The 17481-nt window shown below is 44.7% G+C and overlaps 1 protein-coding gene across 2 annotated transcripts in view; it reads right to left on the bottom strand.

Annotated features, from left to right (window-relative positions):
* Dpys (dihydropyrimidinase) overlaps window positions 1–17481 on the bottom strand; it is a 67079-nt gene that overhangs the window by 18171 nt on the left and 31427 nt on the right. For both annotated transcript variants that reach the window (XM_005367525.1, XM_026789430.1), the window contains exon 7: window positions 16623–16765. In XM_005367525.1, coding sequence (XP_005367582.1) covers window positions 16623–16765 — 143 coding nt within the window. The remainder of the gene's footprint in view (window positions 1–16622; window positions 16766–17481) is intronic.

Here is a 17481-nt window from a genome sequence, read left to right as displayed (position 1 = left end):
AGGAAGGAAGGAACGAAGGAAGGAAGGAAGGAAGGAAGGAAGGAAGGAAGGAAGGAAACAAACTTTGCATTGGTGAAAGGGTGTAGGCAATCCTTAACTGTTTATGGGTGCCCCTGGCAGCATTCTCTCATCCGCGTACTTATGGCCCACCTGCTCCGTGCCAGGCACTGTGCTGGGTGCTGTGGGTGAGCCGGATGACAATCCCTGGCCCAGGCAGCTGACTGGTCTAGTCAGACTGTTCCTGAATTAACAAACATTTCTCTGCTAGAAACAGGATTCCAGTGTGAGTTAATGAACAAGATCAGCATTTCAATAATAGTACCAGGCACGTGGCACTTCACGGTTTACCCAGAATGCTTTCCAGGAACCACTTTACTTCTCAAAAGGAGCTCGGAGAGCTTGCCAGAAAGGTGATAGAACCCTTAAACAGACAAACAGCATTATGTCACCCAAAGAAACAGTAACAATAGGCGCGAATAGACATTTCTTTATAAGAAAAAAAAACCCAACCCTGGTGACTAATAAACCTGAAGGTGTCAGCTTCATCAGTGCTCAAATGAAAGCGATTTGCGGTTGAAAGGTAATAATTTTTACATATAAAAGAAGCAAGAAAATTCAAAGGAAAGTCAGAGATTGTGCTGTAGTGGGAGTGTGCTGGTTGCTAGAACTGGTCTGCCTTTAGTTTATACAGTGGAGATAACCCGAGGATTCAGCTATAAAATAGGAAAACTGTGGCAATCATAAGAGGTGCTCGTCACCTCGCACTCAGAGAGGATCGTCACAGAGAAGTGTCTAGATCATCTTCCCCGAGGCCACATTCATGACGTCTGGCTGAGCGCCTGAGAATCGAGGGGTTCTAAAATATATTTGGATCACCCCAAACTATTTAATGGCTTGGCACAATGCAGCACCCAGGCCACATTCTGGTGACACTGTGGTCAAAATGGCACCTGACCGACCTGTCAGTGCAAGGACCGGAAAGGAGCTGTGATTGACAGCCAAGCTGGGCCCTGGGCTGACTGTTGATTCTTCTAAGCTTTATTTGCTGTAGGATTCCGCATTCTGGGTCCGTTACTTTTGGTATCTTCCTGCTAGCTTCTAAACCTCTTGTGCTGTCCTTACTGTATCGGTGACAATGACTAGATTAATGTTTCTGTTATGCTGCACACCATATTGAAGGCATTATTTCCTTGCAACCCTCACCAAAAATTGGTGCTATCCTTACAGTAGCCTCTGCATTTTATCAAAGAGAAAAATCTACATTTTACCAAGGTCAGGGGAGTAACTTGCCCAAGGGAGTTTCTCACTGGCCCAATTAGGTCCCAAGTTAAAAACCTGCCCCTTGATTTTGAGTGCCATCTATTCCTCTCACCTGGCATTTACTTAATTATGGGTCACAAACAAGCATCACTGTGTGGGAGCCAAAGTTACACTTTAAGTTTTAATTACTATGCCTAAGAGGTCTCTGAAACAATGTTGCCTCTGACCTGCAAGCCTCCTGCATTAGACTAGGTTCCTACGTTGCTGGAGGCTTTTGTTTATGGGAGATAATAAGCTTCATGTTTTCACTTTTCTGAACAGGTTTGTTTGACCCATCTGCACTTGATGTGCTTGATCACATGTGGGCGGAGTTTCACAGGCAGGAGGACCGTCAGGATACATGCTTGCCCCCATTGGACCTGACGGGGAAATGCAATGAGTTATGGGTGTTCCTCCTTAAGCTCTTGCCATACTTGATTCTGGGTCATTTCCCAGGAACCTGAGTATAGACCTGGCCAGAATCCATCCAGCTAGCCAGTATTTAAATACAGCTTGCTTCAAATTTAGTTTTAAACTGTGGTAATGGTCTTATCGTCCATCGGTGGGATTAACAACTGCCCCCTCTCCTTAACTCCACTTCCACTGCTTCATCCATTTCTTGAAGTTTCCCAGCCAGGAAAAAGATCTCTAAAATCAATTCCTTTTTCTCAACCCCCTTTCCACGGCTTCTGAGGATGTTTGTTTATTGGCTACCAGTGATTGAGCCAGGAGCCTCCTGCATGTTATATAAACATCCAACCCTGGACCATTCCCGAGCCCTTCTTCTGCTGTATTTTGAGACACAATCACTAGGTTGCCCAGGGTGGACTTGTGTTAAATTGCAGAAAACAAAACAAAACAAAAAGAAACAACCAACCCAAATTCTCAATTGTCCAATTAAAGCTAGCTGTTTTGGGGTGCACCTGAGACTGACCAGTCCCTAAATTGGGATTTTGGAGGACAGCCCCTGCTGGCGTTTTGAGGTCTCTTCATGGGAGAGAGAAAGTGTTTTTCAGGGGTAAGAGGATGAATTGTTACATCGTTAGAAAAACACAATGAGAGGGAGGAAGAAGAACCAGTTTAAGTTGAAAAACATGTTTTGCAGTTTATATCCAATCTAAGAAACAGAAACTTATTCTTAATTACAGATAGAAACCTTTACTTGCAAGGACTTAGCACTGGACAGACAAGAATTTGTTCTCTAACTACAAACTGAGACTTTAACCTGCAGAGGACCAACGGGAACTTAATCCTAACCCTCATAACTGTAAACAGAAACCTTAACCTGCAAGGGGTCAGTTCATGCTTTGGTCTCACAGCACCTGCTCCTTGCTGCCCTGCCTCCCACCCTGATGGACTCTTACTCCTCTGGAACCGTAAGCCCAAATAAACTCTTTTCTCCATAAATTGCTTTGGCTGTGCTAACCCACCACGGCTCTGGGAAAGTAACTCCATAAAGGTTGTAGATCAACTCCAACTATGGCTTGACAACATAGTTGCTTGAGCTGCAACCCAGACCATTCTTCTATAGTTAACTCAGCCTTCAAAGCCTTGTAGATCCTAGTTTTACTTCCTTGCCAGCTGTACCTCACCCCCCGCGGTGTCTTTACGACTGTGAGCGAAAACCTTTCCCGCTCTCCTCCTTGACCCTGACTTCATCTCAGAAGATCGCCTGCCTCTCTCTGCAAACCTAGCGTCGCCCTCAAGGATGCTCTTGAGCCGGCACCCTTGGCCTTCTCTGGAGCCACTGCAGGTGAACCCAGCTCAGGATTGTCATCTGGACCCCACCCACCAGTCATCACCTCTTCCCCATCTCATGTACTAATGGGGCTGGTGCCAATGTCCCTTTTGAAATATTATTTGTCTTTTCCTACATTTGCGTCTTGCCTGCTCCAGTAACGCACACCCTTTTTGGTAACACACACACAATACCTTATCGTTATGTCCCCAGGTGCTCAGAAATTCCTTACACATAGTAAGTATACAATAAATGTATGTTTATATCTAACTACCACTAGTGTCTTTTCCTTTGACATGTGGAATTCAGTAATCTTTTGTACCAAAATACTCCACTTTAAAAAATATGGATAAATTGTCTTTCCATTGTTTTCCTTTGGAAGCTTAGTTTCCCTGAAGTGCTTGGCAGGAGAGTTGAGCTGAGAGCAAAGTCAGGATATTTCCTGTTGAGAAAGAAATCAGGGAGGAGACGAGGGGTCAGGTGGAGAGAAAATCTAATGGCAAAGAAGCCACCTTAGGAAGGCTAGCGAGACAAAGAGCGTTACAAATATAGAAAAGCATTTAGAGGGAAGGATTCACAGGGCAGGAGGGAACTGCAATCCAAAAGACAGAGATTGAGAAATGTTTCCATTGTGTGGCCTCTAGGTATCGTAGACTCGTACTACCTGTATGGAGTTTTTGCACCTTCATCTGTGCCCTAGTCCCTAAGCTCCTGGCGTCTGTATTGTATTTTATTTACATCTGTACTCAATACCCTTGAGTATATATATTTGGCTCTATTGGGGATTGAACCTGAGACATCATCACGCATCAGAGGCAAATGTTTTAGCACAGAGCCACAGCCTCTGCTCTTGCAAAGGTATCAGCATCAGATGACAGGCAGAGGAACACGGGCAACCACCCCCTGCATAATTGCTACACTTAGCCCTGAGAGGGGCAATGACGCCCTGCCCCAGAAGGAACTTTCTGTGTGCTCTAGATAGATGGAAAGCCGTACACCCAGTCCAAGGAGGTTCTGCAAGCCCAGTTACAGTCCTAAAGGCAGGCCTGGTGAACCAAGGGAAAAATCTCTTTCAGGCAACATAATCACAACATAGTATCAATATGTTTGCCTCCCCACCAAAGAGACATCACGTTAGACAAAGGAAACCAGGCAACAGATTTGACATGACTCAGTTGCAAAACAGACCTGCCCAGCCCCGACCCCTTCCTAGCGCTCTCTGGTGTGTGCAGTCCTCAGTCTCTGGGGGAAGATGCTGAGTAGGTGTTCTGTGGGCGCACAAAGTCTTTCAAACTGGAAAGTCAACTGCCTTCTGGTGTCCAGAGAATCCATGCTGCCAGCCCGATGTGCTCTGGGCTGGGGTCCAGGCACCCTGGCGGATTGGCAGGGATCTGTGCCGTGTACCAGCCAAGTGAACTCTTATGATCAAGGACAGACGTGCAGTCTGTTGCCCGGGAACACAGGGAGGAGGCCCTGACCTTGGATCAAGAATCTCAGCTTATAGGTGGGGAGAATTGGGAACTGAAGGGTCAGCTTGACTGTTTACCCAGAATCAGAGTGTCTATAACCAATGACCTTGAGTCACAGAAAGCAGGCCCATGTCTGTGTTCCTGTGTCTTGAGTATGAGACAATATTTTGAGGACTAAGTGTTAGAACAGCAAAATAGATGCAGACTTGAGTCTAAGTATGAGTATCTGTTTTACCCTAAAGGAAGGGTAAAGGAAGTTGGAGTGGCCTCTATTTCCTAGCTTCAGGGACCCCAGGCTCAGTTTCTGTGGGTCTGGCTTGGTTGATGTGCATAGGTAGAAATCACAGCTCAAAAGACAGACTGGCAAATGTTTCCACTATGTCCCCAGTATGTATCCTTACTCCTACTACACGTATGAAGTTTTGAACCTTCATTTGCGCCCTATTCCCTAAGCTCCTGGCATCTGTGCTATATTTTATCCACATCTGTATTCAATGCGCTTGTTTGGGGATATTTATTTATTATTTATTGGCCATTCTGGGGATTGAACCTGGGACGTATGCATCACAGACAAATGCTCTACCACAGAACCACAGTCTTAGCTGTTGCTTTTGGTTTTTGGAAATGGGGTCTTGGACCATGTTGCCCAGTTGCTCAAACTTCTCCTACGCCCAGCCTCCTAAATAACTGAACTATGGTTGTGCAACACAGCGACCTGCTAGCTACTTTTCTGATCAATAAATCAATGTGTAAAACCTGAGAGAAGGCAGAGCAGAGCTTAGGGCGGTGAGCCGTTCATGCCTGGACCCTGGAGGGAAGGGTGACTGCTGATGCCTCTTTCACCTGCCTTCCTCTCCCTTCTACCGGCAGCCATTGCCTTTTCTCTTCTCAGGTTAGAGACGTAGTTGGCAGGGGCCCGGTCTTTCAAGGTTATAGCTTGGCCCCTGGTTCTTGCTCTCTGCTTTCTGCTCCTGACCCACATTGCTGCTGTGAGCTGGGCTGCTTGGCCCTGCCTTCCTCACCTTGATGACTCTGAAGCCATGAATCAAACCAAACCCTTTCTCCCTTGTTTCTGTCCAAAAGTTAACTAATGTACAACACCTGGGGATTCTTATGGAACCATCACGGTTATCCTTAACCTCATTCTTCCAGTCTTGAATGAAGAGAAATTCAGAAAACTTTAAAAAGAAGCAAAACAGGTGTTGGGGTAAAAAGCGGAAGCTACAACCTCTTTGCAGATCCTGTTTTTCCAACTTGGGTGTAAAAAGCAGAGTCAGGCCTTAGCACTTCGCCCTTTACTTTGTGGACCAACCATTTGAAAGGGCCCCGATCTCCTGGGTTAAGCGATGGGATTCTTGAGTAAAACACAAGACAGAATATCATACAGAAGAAAGGCAAGTTCTGTCCTGACAGGAACGGACTCGGGATGAAGCCTTCTGCCTTTGGGGTCAGCTGAGCTACAGTGGACTTTACAAGTCTCTAATTTTTACCCAGTTCTTTCTCAAACTGCAGTGTGCATCAGAGCGTCTTAGGGTGTGGGGAAATGAAGGAGCAGGGATGGGACAGGACTTGAGATTCACACTTGGAGCAAATCCCCAGCGGTGGTGTGGCTAGCCTAGGGACCATATTTTGAAATCTCTCCTCTGCAAAAAGCAGAAATAAATAAACAAAACAAAACAAACAAGCTTTAAATTATGCATTTATGTCTTGTTCAAGCTACTAAAACAAACAAACAAAAACCTTTCCCTGAAATACTTAATCTCCAACTATCACGGCCCTGTGATCATCTCCTGGAAGGAGCTGTATGTTTCGGCTGAGGTTTTCTCTAAAGCCACGACTCTTCCTGCACTCTGAGTATAGAGTCCCTGGGAGTCCCTTTAGGTACTGACATCAAATTTCCATTGGTCCCCATGAACTCCTTTTTGTTTCTCTATAACCTAGAGCCCAGGTTGTTAGGGTAACTAGCCAGAGTTAGAAGTGGCTCTGGGACCCACAAAAGGAAACAGCCTGGAATAAGTCACTGTGATGGACAGGCTGGGAATGCTCCCTGGCCATTGGTTGTGGAATACTGCAGCTTTAGGGACCTAAATGAGAAAAAATGCCTGGGATTCCTTTCTTTTTAGTCTTTTCAACTCAAAGAGGGGGAAAAAAAAAAAACCCTGCAAAATGTGGATCCTGAGATGGGTCCAAGAGATGTTAAACAAAGTTCGAAAGGGAAACAAAACCAAAACCCTGAGTAGACAAACCACACACACACATTTACAACCCCAAATACACACACACACACACATTTACAACCCCAAATAGACAAACACACACACATTTACAACCCCAAATAGACAAACACACACACACATTTACAACCCCAAATAGACACACACACACACACACACACACACACACACACACATTTAAAAGCACCTATTTGTTCACTGGCCTAGGGGCACTAGTACCTTGTTCGCTCACTCAACAGTAACTATTGAGCTTCTGTATTTTCCTGGAATCGTAGTGGGATGGAGGCCAGCACGGAGACAAGCAAACATGAGTGTGCTGGGCAGGGAGAAAGACGAGACAGGTGTTCAGGTAAAGCCCCTTCTGCAGCCTCTCTTTGGGGCTTACGTTTCTGATTTAAACGCTGAACACAAGCTCTGCAGAGGAGACTGCTCAGCATAGGATGGGTGCCCGCTACTCCGGGCTAACTTATTCCTTTGTCATAACGTGAACAGTATGGCCCATGCTGGGAAAGTCCCCAAATCATTTCTAGCTCTCTGAGAGGTTCAGCTGCAAAAGAACACGTTTAAATAAACAACGTTCAGTAAGTAGTAGTTGATATTTTACCTGTGTGTGCACATGCATGTGTGTGCATGCCTGCTTGCCCATGTGTGTGTGAGCATGTGTCTTTCGGTGTACGTGTGTGTTTGTATGTGTGTGTGCCTGTGTGCATGTGTGTATGTGTGTGTGGTGGGGAGAGTTAGACTTTCGTTGCATGCAGCCCAAACTTCTTTTTAAGCAACTTGTCTTCTTGAAGACCATGAAAATAATCTCAGGCAGTTTGTTTGAACAGCTCCACTAGAAATAATTTTTAAGAGGTCAGCTTTTGGGGGCACTGAAGAATCCGGATTTCACCAGGCTATCTTAGCAGAAGGGCCCAGCGAGCTTCTCAGTTTAATTCTATCTTGGTGAGAAGTGGAGGCGTCTATGAACCGAGAGACAGAATTAGCGTTCTCTTATGCTTTCTTCAGTCCCTGCCTGAGTGACGTCATCGTACAATGAGTTCTGAGTGACTACGGCTAGGCACAGCTCCCACTCATCCCACACACCAACCACCTGCTGATGAGTGGGTACAACTGTGTTCCAAGTTCTGTAGCCATTCCTTATCCGCCAAGGCTTTGCGTGCAATGTCCTGAACCCAGCAGTGTGGCACAGCAGCAGCCCAGTGCCACACCCAGCTCAGCAAAGGCAAAGAAGTTGTTCAGCTCAAACCTTTCTAAAGAAAAGCTTTTACTAGAAAGGTTTTTTTTTTTTCTCTCCCATCAGGTTATTACTTCCCCAATTGCCTGGATTGTGGGCTGGATTTTGTGTGGATTAATAATTTAAAAAAAAACAACACTCATACCTCAACATACTTCACTATAAATTATCATCTGCCGAGAGATTGTCCCGGATACTGTATACATCTGTAATAACTGTATGGAGGATGCCCCGGCAGATTCGCACAAACACATGTAGGCCCACATGCAGGGCCCAACACTACGGCAACACAGTGAGTGGTTGAGGGGCACACCACCCTCACGTCTCCTCAGGCACCGTCACAACCCTGTGTGCCCACTCCCCGTCTTTTACCACGTGTACTGGGACAACGTGAGCTGGGGGAGGAGCTCCTCACACGTTCTGTCAGCAACAGGCGTGGAAAGCAGATCTGTATGCTGACCAGCTTTTCAAAATAGAAGCACAGACTGCTGGCTGCTGCATATGTGTGTGTGTGTACGTCTGTGTGTGTGTGTGTATGTGTGTATGTGTATGCATGTGTGTATGTATATGCATGTGTGTATATATGTCTGTCTGTGTATGTATGTTTGTGTGTATATGTCTGTATGCATGTTCATGTGTGTATGTATGTCTCCATGTGTATGTGTATGTCTGTCCTCTGTGTGCATGTGTATGTATGTCTCCATGTGTATGTGTATGTATGTCTCTGTGTGTATGTGTATATGTCTGTGTGTATGTATGTCTCCATGTGTGTGTGTGTATGTCTGTCCTCTGTGTGTATGTGTATGTATGTCTCCATGTGTGTGTATGTATGTCTCTGTGTGTGTGTATGTATGTCTCTGTATGTATGTGTATATGTCTGTGTGTATGTATGTCTCCATGTGTATGTGTATGTCTGTCCTCTGTGTGCATGTGTATGTATGTCTCCATGTGTATGTGTATGTATGTCTCTGTGTGTATGTGTATATGTCTGTGTGTATGTATGTCTCCATGTGTGTGTGTGTATGTCTGTCCTCTGTGTGTATGTGTATGTATGTCTCCCTGTGTGTTTATGTATGTCTCCGTGTGTGTGTATGTATGTCTCTGTATGTATGTGTATGTCTCCCTGTGTGTATGTATCTGCATATGTATGTGTGTGTATGTGAGTGTGTGGCAGAAAGAGAAGGATTTCAGTTCTGAACTTAGATGACATACAATGAACCACTTCAAGCAAGATTCCTGGTGGTGTCTTTGAAGCGACCTCTGATGATGCTGTTTCCATACACTGCTTGATTCTTGTTGCTATTTGCTATCCATTGCTTCATTTCCCCTCAAAGTCCCTACTCTCTGCGGGTGAGCGCCCTTCCTTTCCCGCTCAGTTTCATACAAGGTCACAAGGTCCACCCATGGAACCTGGGGCACATTCACAATCCTTGGGTCATGGCTCTTCACTGCATGCAAAGTTAAGTGTGTTCATCCCTCTTCACCATGAGAGTAAGCGGGAGGGCAGGACAACGCCTTCAAGAGCCACGGTTCGGAGTCAGAGCTTGCGGTAACTGAGTTTAAAAAAAATAATAAACCCAAAATAACGGGAAACGCGGACATGCCTTCTCTGCAGAATGAAGAGCAGCTAGAAGTCCTCATCAAATGTTTCAGTGCACAAAGTCATCAGCTGTGTGGTTGTGTGCTTGAGACACTGTGAGAGACCCAGTAGCTCATAAATACTGAAAAGGGACAGTTACCATAGTAACTAAGTGCTCTTTAATGAATACCGAGGAACGGGAGCTCTGAGGATAGCCTTAAATTGCCAGAACATGAGTTACTGCTGCTCCTGCAGGCCTGCGAGAAGCTTGCACGCCCTCTCTCTAGTCAGATTTTTAACAGGTTGGCCACGTTAGCTGTTCTCTGTCTTGACCGTACGACACCGTAAGATTCTGTCTCGATACCACCTAAAAATCATACTCCCGACTTCTTCCTCACAATCTAAGGACCAGAGTATTCTACAGAAATAGGTCAAACAACGAGATGAGGCGATGTTCTTAGATTTACAGCTTTAACTGGAGTACTGAGGCGTTAAGACACAAGTCTGTCACAAGCGATAGACACTGGCTCAATGAGCCGTCAAGTTGAATGCAGGGAACTCTTCGTTTCCAAAATAAAAGGTTGACACTCTCTTTGCACTATTTTTTTTGTTGTTGTTGTTTTCATTGTGCAATGGCATGGAAGAGGTCCTGCAGCTGATTTTGCAGGGATTTTTTTTTTTTTTTACAGGCTAGTCATGTCTAAGGTGGATATCCAGCCCTTGCCCTCACACGCCCAGTCCAATCTTCCCTCACTGTCCATCACTGCACGTCAGACGCCTCATGCTGGAGGTAAGCAGCTTCTTTGTGAATTTACAAAACAGGAGAGGAAAGAGAAAAGTAAGGATGCCCTGCTTTTCTTTCTACTGATCTCCTTTGGTGACTTTAATAAAGCACATTTTAATAAAGCATATTTATGTGACAAGCACACTTATTTCAACATGCTGTTAACAATCAACATAAATCAAAACCAAGCGAAAACATCTAGGTACCCAGAAGTCGCCCTCAGGAGACCACCTTGTGCTTATGAAATCAGCAGCTCGGGTGGCCCAGCGCGGGCTGTGGGCGCCCCCTTCAGGATGCAGGGCTCACTACACATCGCTGTCCTCTGCAACAACTAACCAAAGCCGGCGATCATTTTTGCTAAGACCCCATTTGAGGAATTGCGTAGGAAAACCTCTGGTGTCTAACGATATGAACAGAAAGTGTACGTAACATTGCACTACAGTGAACGTTAAAATGACACGCACAGGATAAAGGGGAATGCTTTCTTGCAAGACAGAATATTATAAATCCACTTCTTCCCTTGATTAAATAATGCTTTTCCACAAGGCTAACTTTGTGAAAAATCACCGTGGTCTGTGGTAAACAAATCAAAACTGGAGGCAGCCTGTGAGGGCCTGGCCTTCCCTTTCTCTGCAGCCTGGATTGCTGTCTCTCTTCTACAGTCCTCAACCTTAATAATGGCTTCACTCTGGCCTCCTCCCCGGGTGTTTTAGCTTGCTTTGCCTCTGCTTCAGTCTATGCTCTCAGGGACAGAGGCCTCATCCACTCTCCCCTCGTGTGATGCTGCGCCTCTGTCTTCTCTCACGCAGGATCTCTATGTTCTGACGTCTGCGATGTCTTACTCTCGCCTCTCATACGATATCCTAAGTCAGCCTTTCTGAGACTGAGGATATATCATTTTGTAGCTCCTCTCCCTGGACTGAGTTTTCCCCAAAGAAGGACCTAGCCCTGTACAGCCTTGACTCTCAGTGCCTGGCTTCGAGGAGAAACAGTTCAGAGTGAATTTGTGAGCGTACAGAAACAGTTCTCTTCAAGCCGTCAACTCCTGCTAAACAAACCGCTCTCAACACAGAAGTAAAGGGTTGCTTCAAGAGATCAAAAGGAGGAAATCGGGGCACCTTCCACACTTAGAAAGTCTTATTTATGCTGTCATGTGTCTGCAGCCCTTCATTCTTCAGTCACTTAAGATCCTGTCCAATAAGTTCAAAGCACACATAAGGGAAGCTGTCCCTGACTTCGTCCAGGCCACAGCTTTTGCTGAAAGCAGCCTTCCCAGTGTCCCTCGAGCCACTGCCTAGTCCCACTAGCTCCCATGTAGTGTGGGAGGCGGCTGCCTTCTGCTTTGCTCATCGGCGTTCAATGCGAATCTACTCTGTGTTGAGCTGTAGGGAGATGTTCTCCAAAATACTCAAGTATCATTCCTCGAAAATGACAAAGCCGTTTAAAATAAAGAGAAAAAAAGTGTCACACCTCAGACCAGTCTCAGGACGCACATGGACTAAATGCAATATGGTGAGTTTACATATGGGGGATTTCCTGGAGCAGAAATGAATGCTGGGTAATAGATAAGCCAACCTGAATGAAGAATAGGCTCTAACTAATCGCAACATAGCAACGTCAGTCCATTAACTGCAGTCATGCTATTCTGTCAGGCAATGATAGCAGAGAAGAGTTGGGGGCTCAAGGGGCCCTCTCCACCACCCTTGTGACCCCTTATTCCTTTTTAAAAATGTACCAATGCCTCAAGAGTATAACAGAGGTCCAAAAAGTGGTGGAGGACGACGGTGCAGCATTGGACACAGGTGTGCCGGATGCACCAGGGTTCTGTGTGCAGGGTGGGGAGAGGTAGGCGGTGACCGTGGTGAGCGTTCTCCATCTCTAAGGATCTGCATGGAGAGGCTAAAAATACGGTGGCACATTAGATGTCCCAGATGAGGTCATCTGCATATGTTCTGGTTGGAACAAAGAGCCCAACCAAGTACCTTCCTTACACGAAGCAGGCCGAGAATAGAGAAAGCCGGTGTTGTGACTGACCCAGATACACAGCGTGGCTCCTCCCTTTAAATGTGAACTATGGAAAACACTCCTCACGTTGTTTAAATCTTCATCCAATCCCTCATCCCTTGAAGCCTCTACCTCAACAACCCCATCTCTCTTTTCTCCACACGCTACAAATTTCATGTTAGTGCAAAATGTTATTGCGGTATATTAGAGAAAAATCTTACAGAATTTAAAATACTGAGTAAAAGTTCCAAAGAGGATCTGGCCCATTCGTTAGCTGGACAGTACTGTTCTACCTTCAATCGGACAACAAAAGCAGGGAAAATGAGAAGATCTGTGTTCCTAAGAGGGTGTGGGGGTCAGCACAACAGAATTCCTTTGTTTACCTGGCTGCTTGGCCAACACAGGCAAATTAGTTGAACATAACTAAAAGAGAAAATAATGGGCAAAGTACAGCACCAGCCAAGCTAGAAAAGGAGTGAGATCTTATCTTAGCAGGCTGTTTTTAAACTCTCCCTCTCTCTCTCAATATATATACATCCCAAGATGACCTTGAATTTCTGATTCTCATGTCTCTACCTCCAAAGTACTGGAGTTCCAGGTGTGTGACATCACATCTGATTTATGCATGGCTGGGACTTGAACCTGGGGCTTCTGACATCAAATTAGCACTGTAAAAGGGTTAGTTTAGCTTACAAAATATGTATACATATGTTGCTTCATGGTAATACTATGATAGACATAATAATTATTAGTTACATTGTTTTGCAAAAGAGGAGTAGATATACAATGACCTAATTTCCTATTCTTTATGCTGTATACATGGTACCAGGGACAGTGCCAAGACCGTCAGCAAGCCCAACAAGTTCTCTGTTACTGAGCACTGCAGAGACTTCAAGTGACCCTTGGTGGAGCTCAACCTAGTACCAGTCACAAGGGCCTGCACTGGTTTTCATAATTTCTGGACTGGGGTATTCGTGATGAGCAGACCTGGGTTGAGAGCATAGGAGTTTTTGGCAATGCTAAAGCTTATGAGCTATACTAATAAAGATGTATCATCCAACATTAAAGGCTCAATCCATATATATTCATTCACCAAAAGTGATTTTAGCTATTTAACTTTCTTTAGTTATTATATAAAGAGCAGTTGTTATACAAAAACTGGTCAGGAACAGACAAAAGAGAGGAATAACTGAATAACTATCTGACTGATGATGAATAAATGTCTAAGAGGTACAGGGGCCTTGAGTTTGACCTTAAATTAGTTATTTTTAGACTGAACAGAGGGAAGTTAAGTAAGTAATATATAGACGATTAAAAAAATATACCCACACATCTGGATCACTGCACCACGCAAGTGACGAGGACGGGAGGACCAAAGCGATGTTCTAGAGATTAGTAACTGGAGCTTGGGAGAAAGGGATCTAAATTTGTATAGCCTGAGGCATGACTCAGGGGACATAATCACAGCCTATAAATACCCTCCAAGTGGCAAAATGTGGCAAATAAAGGGAGTGAATTATTCACAACCTTGCATTCCGGTCATTTCTCTTTGTCCAGTTGTCTGAGGAAGATGAAGCTTTGTACCTGAGCCGGTGTGATCCACAGAACTCAGGCAGCCAAGGACTCTCAACTTGGGTCCAGATGGAGACACATGGCAGAGGTTTAAAAAAGAGCTGCAGCAACTCAAAACAAACTCAACGACATTTTTAGGGGTTCCTTGTCTCATAATGATTGTCTAAGCATCTTCTTTCTCTTTCTCTTCCCCTCCCTCCCTCCCTTCCTTCCTCTCTTCCTTTCTTTCTCCCTTCCTTCCTGTTTTCCCCTTACAAGTCTTTTGCACATGTATTATGGGTCCCAGTGATGTGATGGGATTTATGTGTGTGTGAATGTGTCTCTGCATCTATGTGTTCCTTGTGCTATTTTGGGGTGGGAAGACCTCTTTTTCTTCTTGCAGTTTGTTTGCTTCATCTTATTCTAGTTTGTTTGTTTTTATTTTATCTTATTTTTTAAATTATTTTTTTGATGCCTATTTGTATTCTAATGAGAGAGTGAAGAAAGAAAGGGTATGGATTTGGGTGAGTGGAGAATGGGGAGATCTGGGAGGGAGGAAATAATAATCAGAATATATAATATGGGGGAAACCTATTTTCAATTAAAAAGTGGAATGGCTTACAAAAAAAAGTATTTTTTTTTTAAAGAAGAACCATAGAGGACGGTACACGTTTTAATCCCTGTACTTGGGAGGCAGAGGCAGGTGGATCTCTGTGAGTTTGAGGCCAGACTGGTCTACAGAATGGGTTCCAGGACAGCCGGGGATCACAGAGAAACCCTGTCTCAACCCCCCACCCCCCACTCACCACCAAAGAAGAAGGAGGAGGAGGAGAAGAAAAGAAGAACCACAGAAGTGGCCTCCCAGTGCTCTCCACGGGGTTAGGAACTGGACTGAAGAGATTTATAGCTCAATAGAGTATCTTTATTTTCTTTCCACTTTGATACAGAAAAACACAGAACAGAATTAAACCGCCCCCCCCCCCACATTGGGTTTAAAAAAAGATAGAACATGAAAAGTGAAATGTACTCGGCTTTCAGAAAACACCCAGGTTTAGAAGTGACAGCTATGGGCTCCCAGCCGGCAGGTCAAATCTCACACACGGTTCACAAACACGGTCTTTCATGCCATAGACCTATTCTGCTCCGCTTTACCGGGGAAACAATGTCAGGGTATGTTTGGCCCCGCTGACCTGCACAAACAGTGACTAATTTTCACCATGATGACACAAACAGGATGCTTCAAACGTCACCACTTTTCCACACATTCCTTTTAGAAGAGTGGAATTTTGAGAATTTGGGGGCTTTCTAATTAAACCTCGTGATACTTGTAAGCCACAAGATACTTCAAAAGACCTACCTGTTTCCAGCCATGGAGCAGTGGTGTAAGTTAACCAAATTGCCGGGCAGTGGCAGCCCCTCCAGAGAGGAACTTAAAGAATCAGGAGTTCTCCAAGCTGCAGCCAGCCTAGGTCATCCCGCATCCAAAAACACAAACAATGTCCTCCACTCCCAGACCAGTAGGAAACCATCTGCATTTAGCTTTATCAGGTACTGATTATCTAAGTGTAAATCTGTTAGCACAGCAACAAAAGCCCTGCATTGAGACTGGCTGCTACCTCAGGATATTTCCTGAGCTCAGGCTCTCTCTCACACAGCTTTCATTGCCGTACAGGCATTTTACAGTGTGCTGGAGTGTTGGCCAAAGGCTACCTGCTGTGACCTCGGCCTGCCAATCCCACGAACTGGTCCCTAGGTAGGAACAATGAGTATCCTGAGGGTAGTGCCAACCACAAAAAGACCATCTGGGGTTTGTTTCTAGGCTCTCAGCCACAGCAGCTTCCTTCATGTTCCAAATTCCACATGGCCATCTTTTTCCCAGAAGGTGGCCCAAGGGCACTTCCGTTGAAACTGTCTCTTTGTGACACCATCACTTCCCAGAAAGTAGGCGCTTTTGCTAACGACGATAAAAATAAACATACTAGACCTTGTATAGATGCCATGGAGTGAAGACGGAAGGCCCACCACATTCCCACGACGCACACACAAGCACACAAAATGTCGAAATGTGTGGCATGTCCTTCCTTACCAGTGTTTACCACAAGCACAAATGAGCAAGCAAGAGCTGCTGGGGACAACATCCCCAAGGAGAATTTAGCAGAAATTCAACTTCCATCAAATGCTCCTTTGAATTGGCGGAGTTGGTCAGACCCAATATTAACAGGGAATTGTGGAAAATTGAGGACAAAGGACTTAAGCTTACTGGGAAGGATAGGCTGGGTCTGAACTACTCTGGAAAGTCTGGCTAACTAAAAGTGATGTCTTTTGTGCTGGAATCTTTCTATCTAAAAGCTTTTAAAAGGCTGTAATTATTTTGAGTTTCCAATTCAGCTCTTTTCAAATTAAGCCTATTATTTTCTTCAGGGCTCTGCACCGTCCCTCCGTGTGAACTCGGGCATTTGCCAGGCACTGGGATGGCAAATTCATATTGGTTTTCTATACATATCCGTTCCGTTCCCAGCAAGTTCTACACAGCTTCTGCATCCTCCATGCCAAGAAAAACAAAGAAACGTTTGCACATCCAAACCTTTATCTTGCGCACAGAATCCCTGGGCATGGCAGAATAAATCAGCTAATAAGCAAAGGCTGGTAAGGGCCCAGCAAAGCTCCTTTGCAAGCTGGTGCTTCTCTTCAAGGGTAAAACCAGGCAATGCCAGATCTCAGACTTACCTTGTGGCTTCTGGGTCCCAGATCACAATGTCAGCATCGGAACCGACAGCTATCCTTCCTTTTTTTGGATAAAGATTAAAGATTTTGGCTGCGTTTGTGCTGGTCACGGCCACAAACCTGTTTTCATCCATTTTACCACTGTGCTGTAAACCAGTAAGAGAAGAGGCATTTGCTGTGATGACTGAACACTCAAGCCTCCTCTGGGGATACAAGGGGAAGGCTTACATCTATGAACCCTAACAGAAAGCCATACCTGTTTATCCAGATAGAACTGTAACCCACATCCTACATCAAGGAGCTACATCTCTGCAGGCTCACTGTAAACTGTCTGCAGCATCAGTGACGAAGACGGTGGCCTACAGAAGCCTGAAGGTGACTTTTCAAAAATCCTATCCCATTAAAAGACAAACCCACCACTTCCTTGCCATCTACCCCCACCACCCAAGATGACACCATCTACGATATTTATGGTCTGCCTTACTTATTGCAGACCTGAGATCTGTGAGATGATCATGTAAATATTGGGCAAAATACTAAATAGTCAAAAGAAGATAGGCTACAATGCCTTTAAATTAGGTGGCAAAGCCTTTGGAAAATAAAAGATAAGTATAAGAGGTACAATTTTGTTCAATTTAAATTTATGTGAACCAGAAATCTTGGAAAGTCTATTTTTAATTAGTTTTAATATAGAACCCTTATAGGGCTTATATATGTATATGATAAGACTTTCCTTAAGATTCAGTTAATTATTTCTAATAGTTCCAGAGGTAAATTATCTCGTTGTTTCAGAAAACTATACAGTTTTATGCATGTTATTGGGAAACATTCAATTATTTTAAAGATCATGTTTAAAGATATA

This window comes from Microtus ochrogaster, unplaced genomic scaffold (genome assembly GCF_000317375.1).
Source record: "Microtus ochrogaster isolate Prairie Vole_2 unplaced genomic scaffold, MicOch1.0 UNK19, whole genome shotgun sequence".
NCBI classification, from domain to species: Eukaryota; Metazoa; Chordata; class Mammalia; order Rodentia; family Cricetidae; genus Microtus; species Microtus ochrogaster.
Note: the sequence above shows the minus strand (reverse complement) of the source record. Positions and strands in the feature narration are given on the sequence as shown.